The sequence below is a fragment of the Oncorhynchus kisutch genome, unplaced genomic scaffold (genome assembly GCF_002021735.2).
Source record: "Oncorhynchus kisutch isolate 150728-3 unplaced genomic scaffold, Okis_V2 scaffold3610, whole genome shotgun sequence".
In the NCBI taxonomy this organism is placed as follows: Eukaryota; Metazoa; Chordata; class Actinopteri; order Salmoniformes; family Salmonidae; genus Oncorhynchus; species Oncorhynchus kisutch.
In genome coordinates this window covers 402140-410466 of record NW_022265555.1, presented here as the reverse complement: position 1 = coordinate 410466, position 8327 = coordinate 402140, and the positions used below count along the sequence as shown (strand labels likewise).

The window sequence follows — 8327 nt, the reverse complement described above, 5'->3', positions numbered from 1 at the left end:
TATAGCCCTACTATTCGATTATAGGTAGAATGACTCAAGGTAAACTATCGTCTCGTATAGATCAACTACTATTCTACTGCGAAAATGTCCCATAAATGTCTGTCGAGAGCTGCAAATGATAAAACATGAGGAAATGTCGCCCCCGTGCGGACATTAGTTATTTTTCATTTCACACACCCAGGACTCACACACTGTGACGTCACAATTGCCGTCTGTTACGCGGGAATCACAAACTGATACAAAATAACCGGCGCATCACCTGCTACTGTCCTTCCCGCTTTCACAGCGTTTACATCGTCTGATCAAGCGCAGAGAACTGCACCGTCTTTTACAGGTTAATTATTTAATTGATTTACATCGTTTTCATAAATGAATCCACAGTTATTAGTGGGCTATAGGCCTGCCATTTAAAAGGCCCAGTGCAGTCCAAATTCAGTTTTCCTGTATTTTATATAATAATGTACAACAGCTGATGAAACTAACACTGTAAAAGTGAGCTTTTTTGTATCGGTGTTATTTCCTGATAGTTGCTTATTGAATATACAGTCTACATAGGACCTTCTAATCAGGTGGTTTGCATAGGCGGGAGTTTCGGTTTTCCATGTTGACATCATCATGCGGGAGTTCCAAACATCACTATTCAGCGTTACCCTCTCCACTCAGACATTCCTAGCTAAATTCTTGCGTTTAAAATAGTTTTTGGGTAAAAAGCTACACTACCAGTCAAAACTTTTAGAACACCTCCTCATTCAAGGGTTATTCTTTATTCTTAACATTTTCTACGTTGTAGAATAATAGTGAAGACATCAAAACTATGAAATAACACATATGGAATCATGTAGTAACCAAAAAAGTATTTAACAAATCAAAATATATTTTATATTTGAGATTCTTCAAATAGCCTTTTCCCTGATTACAGCTTTGCACACTCTTGGCATTCTCTCAACCAGCTTCATGAGGTCGTCACCTGGAATGCATTTCAATTAACAGGTGTGCCTTCTTAAAGTTGATTTGTGGAATTTCTTTCCTTCTTAATGCATTTGAGCCAACCAGTTGTGTTGTGACATGGTATGGGTGGATTACAGAAGATTGCCCTTTTTGGTAAAAGACCAAGTCCATATTATGGCAAGAACAGTTCAAATAAGCAAAGAGAAACTATAGTCCATCATTGTTTAAGACATGTAGGTCAGACAATACAGAAAATGTAAAGAACTTTGAAAGTTTTTTCAAGTCCAGTCGCAAAAACCATCAAGCGCTATGATGAAACTGGCTTTCACGAGGACCGCCACAGGAATGGAAGACCCAGAGTTACCTCTGCTGCAGAGTTTATTAGAGTTACCAGCCTCAGAAATTGCTGTCCTAATAAATGCTTCACAGTGTTCAAGGAACAGACACATCTCAACCTCAACTGTTCACAGGAGACTGCTGCAAAGAAACCACTAGTAAAGGACACCAATAATAAGAGACCTGCTTGGGCCAAGAAACACGAGCAATGAACATTAGACTGGTGGAAATTTGTCCCTTGGTCTGGTGTACAAATTGAAGATTTTTGGTTCCAACCGCCGTGTCTTTGTGAGACGCTGTGTGGGTGAACGGATGATCTCTGCATGTGTATTTCCCACCGTAAAGCATGGAGCAGGAGGTGTTATAGTGTGAGGGTGCTTTGGTGGTGACACACTTAACCAGCATGGCTACCACAGCATTCTGCAGCGATACGCCATCCCATCTGGTTTGGGCTTAGTGGGACTATCATTTGTTTATCAACAGGACAATGACCCAACACACCTCCTGGCTGTGTAAGGGCTATTTTACCAAGAAGGAGAGTGATGGAGTGCTGCATCAGATGACCTGGCCTCCACAAACCCTCGACCTCAAACTAATTGAGATGGTTTGGGATGAGTCGGACCGCTGAGTGAAGGAAAAGCAGCCAACAAGTGCTCAGCATATGTGTGAACTCCTTCAAGACTGTTGGAAAAGAATTCCAGGTGAAACTGGTTGAGAGAATGCCATGAATGTGCAAAGCTGTCAAGGCAAAGGGTGGCTATTTGAAGATTCTCAAATATAAAATATATTTTGATTTGTTTAACAGTTTTTTGGTTACTATACGATTCCATATGTGTTATTTCATAGTTTTTATGTTTTCACTATTATTCTACATGTAGAAAATATTTAAAATAAATAAAAGCCCTTCGGCTGATTTTAATATAAATCTTTTACAGTACGGTACTTCATTGTTAACAATAATTTATTTCATATTGACTTAAAAATGACTGCATTGGGCCTATAACATTTTTATTTTAGAGTCAGGCAGATATTGCAAGAATGAGGTTAAAATACCATTTTCTTTTCACCATACAGGTGTTTTTGTTGCCACTGGTTCCCATTCTGGGTTTAGAATGTCTCACACAGGTAAAACAGTGGTCATCCCTCCAGAGCTCCCCGGCATTCTGAAGCAGTTCACCAAGGACGCCATCCTGACACAACCTGAAGACCTGCTGGAATGGGCCACACTGTGAGTAGCTTGAAGTTATGCCTAGCCACTGATCCAAGGTCAGTTTAGTATTGTAGCTTCTGAGAGGAGAAGGATGAAAGTTGGCCCTTGACCTCGTCTGCTTCCCAAATGGAACCCTATTCATTACATAGTGCACTACTTTTGACCAGGGCCCATAGGGGACGAAGTCCACTGATCTAAGGTCAGTTGTAGCTGAACTGTGTGGAATATATGCCTGCATACATTCACTACAGTCCTCCAAGACCAGGATTCCTGCTGTATTAAACCCAGTATTGTGCTGGTATACATGTCTGCTACAGGTACTTCAGTGCTCTGGTCCAGGGGAAGACGTTACCTGTGAACAGGACACCAGACAAAGTGGTAAACCCCAACACCATGGACCTCACACCTGAGGTACTCACCACAATGCACGAAAAGGTACCGGGCCACACACACAAACACACCACAGCTAGACACACACATGCATGACTCACCCGTGTGCACACACACACACACACATACACACATAAACGTGAACCCTCTCTCTCTCTGTCCCCGTCTCCCTACCCCCTTCTCTCCCCCCTTCCCCTTCCCAGCTACATAAGAATGGCACAGTCAGTAAGAAGGATGTGAGCAAGCTGTGGCGGTCGTTAGGATTGGCTGACGACCTTCTCAGACACATCATGACAGTGGGCTGCTTCGGAGACCAACTCGACTGGATAAAATTCTTCGCCCTGGGCTGCAGCTATCTGGGAGGGGTACATATGATATGGTGCACGCATGCAAGCACACACTCATGCATGCACGGTGCACACACACACACACTTAATAACATACAGACATTATCAAATTACCTTTGGGCCCGTTATCTTGGTGACCTCTGACTTCTCTCTGGCAGACGATCAAGAACGCCATGACCCACGCGCTGTACATCCTGAACTCAGACAGCTCGTGTAAGCCCCCAGACGCCTGCGTCCCCTTCGAGACCTTCCGCTTCCTTTACCTCTACCTGGCAGCGGTGGACAAAGAGGTGTCCCAGGCCCAGATAGACCGAACCATTACCTACTTGGAGGCTCAGGCGTGAGTTGTAACAGTTACACAACTACACGAAAAACAACACAGCTACACAGCTATACAACTACACAACAACACAGCAACAAAAAAACTACACAGCTGCAAAACAACTACACAACAACTTAACAGAGACACAACAACTACACAGAGACACAACTACACAACAACTACACAACTACACAGCAGCTACACAGTGAAAACAAAAGCTGTCAAGTACCAGGAGACACAGGTGTGAGAAATAAAATTGACTTCACACAAAATGTGTGTATCTCTGACTGTCTGTCTGTCTCTCAGGAAGGCGCGTGATGGGATGGTGAAGGTGTCGGACTTCGTCAACAGTCGTAAAGTGCGTTTGGGATAGACTCACCCTCTTTCCCCTTTAGAACTTTGTTCTAATAAAGATGGTTCCAAAGAAAAACTCTGTTATTGCATCAATATCAGAGGACAGTGTTTGTTTGTGTATATCCTCCATCAATATCAGAGGACAGTGTTTGTGTATATCCTCCATCAATATCAGAGGACAGTGTTTGTGTATATCCTCCATCAATATCAGAGGACAGTGTTTGTGTATATCCTCCATCAATATCAGAGGACAGTGTTTGTGTATATCCTCCATCAATATCAGAGGGCAGTGTTTGTGTATATCCTCCATCAATATCAGAGGACAGTGTTTGTGTATATCCTCCATCAATATCAGAGGACAGTGTTTGTGTATATCCTCCATCAATATCAGAGGACAGTGTTTGTGTATATCCTCCATCAATATCAGAGGACAGTGTTTGTGTATATCCTCCATCAATATCAGAGGACAGTGTTTGTGTATTACATTAAGTGAAAAGTCATCACTGATTGAGGCTGCCACAAGAGGCCAGAAACACATAGTAAAAGTCAAACATAGAGATGAATAGAGGACTAGTTCCCAAAAGCCTGTTTTAGCATAGGCAACACTATAATGGGACACATACAATGTTGCGTTCTCTAACTATCTCTAGTCCAAGCCAAATCCTGAGAGATTGGTCACTGTCGTATTTGTCAGATTAATACATTGTATAAGATTTGTATTATTGCAGAGATGGGAGGATTCAAGGAAACAGACAGAGTTGCACGTCATTAAAAACAACAACAACATATAGACAGAGTTAAGATAACTGGTTTACTGTTGATAAAATAGGCAACAGGTGTTCTCAAACGTTTTCATGTCTGACCAGGTAGGTGCACGTAATTTAAAAAAAATCTGGTCTGGACAGTTGTGCTACAGATATATTTGGCCTAATGTATGGGATATATACAGTATAATCCTTTCTCTTTATTTGAGTGGATAATCACCCGTTGAAGTGTCTTGGTGAAGGAATGTCCCTCAGTCGAGCACCTGAGTCCATTTTGATCAAACTGGGCTGAAGCGTGTTTTGGTACACTTTCTTTCAATGTGTGATACATTGTTTGATAATGATGTTGCAAATTGTTTAGCTACACTGTGCTCTGCTGAACATCACTCTAGGTCAAGTATAGATAAGGTGTGCCCTACTGAACACTGGTGAGAAAAGAAGATGATAGATGTGTTCAAACCAACAGACAAGATGTTCGTTGTTTGCGTCAGGAAAAGTTATGCTATTCGGTTGGATTTACGTTTGTAGGGCGGGTTTAGTTTTCGGATACGGAAGAGGAAGGAGCTATGTTTTGAAAGCATTGTCAGAAGTTTAGAAAGTTACGAAAAAGGGACTTGTTGAAATAACTTTACATGACATTATTTACATAGGGCAGTGATACTATTAAAATATATCCTAATTCTATTTTAACAACGTGCGTGTCACTAATTGAAGGAAGGCAGTTTGGGAGAGGAAACTAACATCGCTACGTTGATATCTAGCGTGTGCTTGCTTTGACAACTAGTTCAACGTTTTTGAATTGTATTACTTGACTTTTACCAAGATGGACATACAACACCGGCAGCGTCCGGTCAAACCGGACCAGAGTTTTTGGGACAACCGAAGACTGTGGACCGCAAGGATTTTCTCCATGCTCTGCTGTGCAATGGTGATGTCGGTCGTTGCAGTATTCTGCGCCTTTGTTTACCTCATCTTGAAAGGTACATCGTCTGTCAAGAGTTACAGAATTCTAGTCGCGAATGCGCGGATGAAGACCCTCTTGGACAGTAGCTGAATGATATTGCTTTCTGTTAATTGTTATGTAAATATGTCATCTTGTCACTTCTGTATACTGTTTGTTGTGTGTTTGTGTTTCAGAGATGCAGAATGAGAGAGTGATTGGAGAGGATGGCTCAGAGGTTAGACTCCTAGGCAAGTACAGGTCTGTTCACAAAAGTTCATACACACAAAGCCTCCAGAATAGAAAATTAACAAAACATGTTCCTCTCCCCCTCCCCTCCGCCCCACCTCTCTCTCGCCCCTTTACCCCCCCTTCTCTCTCTCCCTCTGTCTCTCTCTCCTCCCCCTCTCTGTAGGGTTCTGGAGTGTTCTGGTCATGTCGGTGCTAGCAGGGTTCTGCTGCTGTAGCTTCACATGGACCATCACCTACTTTGACTCTTTTGAGCCCAGCACGTTCCTCCCAACGCCCCTGTCCCCTGGCCACCTCAGGTAACACGCGCGCACACGCACACACGGCTCATAATAATGGCTGGAATGATATCAGGCATATCAAACATGTGGTTACCATGTAGTTGATACCATTCCACTGACTCCATTCCAGCCATTATTATGAGCCGTCCTCCCCTCAGAAGCCTCTACTGACTAACCTACATTCCCTAACTCTTCCACTGGCCTTAGCCTAATTCTCTCGTCCTTTTCCTAAATCCTCTTGTTCCATCGCTCCCTGTTGTCTCCCAAGCCCAGATAGCAGGACACACACGTGTGTAAAGAGAATGATGACATATAGAGAGCTTGGGACTATAAGGTTCTATCTGTATTTTAGTCAACATGTAGTTATTGAAACAGCCTTGTTCTGTTCAATGTTCTCTACCTATACAGTAGTCTAAATACCTCAGTTCAAAATTGCTGACATCTTTTAAACCAATGAGGGTTCAGAACTTTAAAGCCAATTATCTCAGAATCATCTTTTTCCAGATAGAACCTTACAGTCCCAAGCTGTTGATATGTGTTGCCACCTTTGATTTCTAATTGTGTATGTGTGTGTGTGTGTGTGTCTCAGGCAGGTGACAGGTCACTCCTTCCACATGAGCTACAGTGTGGCGGTCCTAAATGGCATTGTAGCGGCGATCACCATCATCTGGAGCCTTACCTGACCTTACCCACAACCCCCTGTTCTACCTGACCTTACCCACAACCCCCTGTTCTACCTGACCTTACCCACAAACCCCTGTTCTACCTGACCTTACCCACAACCCCCTGTTCTACCTGACCTTACCCACAACCCCCTGTTCTACCTGATCTTACCCACAACCCCCTGTTCTACCTGATCTTACCCACAACCCCCTGTTCTACCTGACCTTACCCACAAACCCATGTTCTACCTGACCTTACCCACAAACCCCTGTTCTACCTGACCTTACCCACAAACCCCTGTTCTACCTGACCTTACCCACAACCCCCTGTTCTACCTGACCTTACTCACAACCCCCTGTTCTACCTGACCTTACCCATAACCCCCTGCTCTGACCCACAACCATCTCACCTGACCCAAAACCCCTTGTTCTACCTGACTTTACCCACAATCTTTCCCATGTGTATGTGTACATATCAAGAGAAGCAGTAGAACATGATGTGATACTATGAGACAATGTGTCCAGTACTAAAGTCAGCCTCTCACTCACTAGCTCCTTGTCATTTGGTTCTCCATGCTGTCCTCTTCTTGGCCAAGTCCCAGGCTGATGAAGTGTTGAGTCCCAGGTTTCTACAAAGTCAGGATACCTTTTTTAATGTACTGTATATTGTGATATCTAGCCTAAAGAGGTTTTTGGGCCAAATTAGTGCTATAAAGAGAACATTTAAAATATTAAATGAGGCTCACACATTCTAAATCTATAGTTTATTGTAAGTCTAATATATAACCTGTAGAGGTATGTTCCATGCAGTGTATCTGTGCATTTGACTGTTATTCTCACTGAACCACTGAATGATGCTTTCACTGTCTCTCCTTCCCACACTGATGTCTGTACTACTGAACAGTAAAGAAGCTGTCACCTGCCTTCTGTATCTTTTCTCCTTCCCACACTGATGTCTGTACTACTGAACAGTAAAGAAGCTCTCACTTGCCTTCTGTATCTTTTCTCCTTCCCACACTGATGTCTGTACTACTGAACAGTAAAGAAGCTCTCACCTGCCTTCTGTATCTTTTCTCCTATCTGAAATGTCTCTTACACACACACACACACACACACACACACACACACACACACACACACACACACACACACACACACAGGCCCTCAGCAGGATGTCCATTCCTTCCTCGATCTCACCTTTATCCTCCTCACAATACGCCAACAACTCATGGACACACACATAGGGAACAACTCCTGGACACAAACATAGGGAACAACTCCTGGACACACACATAGGGAACAACTCCTGGACACACACATAGGGAACAACTCCTGGACACACACATAGGGAACAACTCCTGGACACACACATAGGGAACAACTCCTGGACACACACATAGGGAACAACTCCTGGACACACACATAGGGAACAACTCCTGGACACACATAGGGAACAACTCCTGGACACACATAGGGATAAACTCCTGGACACACATAGGGAACAACTCCTGGACACACATAGGG

At 43.3% G+C, this 8327-nt stretch overlaps 2 protein-coding genes across 2 annotated transcripts; both read left to right on the top strand.

The window, feature by feature from the left end:
- Positions 1 to 226: 226 nt before the first annotated feature.
- On the top strand, positions 227 to 3980 carry LOC109885295 (ropporin-1). Its single transcript, XM_020477139.2, has 6 exons — positions 227 to 334; positions 2359 to 2512; positions 2812 to 2929; positions 3088 to 3249; positions 3390 to 3571; positions 3860 to 3980. Exons 2-6 carry the CDS (start codon positions 2397 to 2399, stop codon positions 3924 to 3926), a joined length of 645 nt encoding a protein of 214 aa, XP_020332728.1. The 5' UTR covers positions 227 to 334; positions 2359 to 2396; the 3' UTR covers positions 3927 to 3980.
- Positions 3981 to 5139: 1159 nt separating this feature from the next.
- Positions 5140 to 7862, top strand: LOC109885301 (ADP-ribosylation factor-like protein 6-interacting protein 6). The gene is made up of 4 exons (XM_031820731.1): positions 5140 to 5651; positions 5809 to 5862; positions 6027 to 6159; positions 6731 to 7862. The coding sequence occupies exons 1-4, from the start codon at positions 5495 to 5497 to the stop codon at positions 6822 to 6824; spliced, it is 438 nt and encodes a 145-aa protein (XP_031676591.1). The 5' UTR covers positions 5140 to 5494; the 3' UTR covers positions 6825 to 7862.
- The last annotated feature ends 465 nt before the right edge of the window (positions 7863 to 8327 follow it).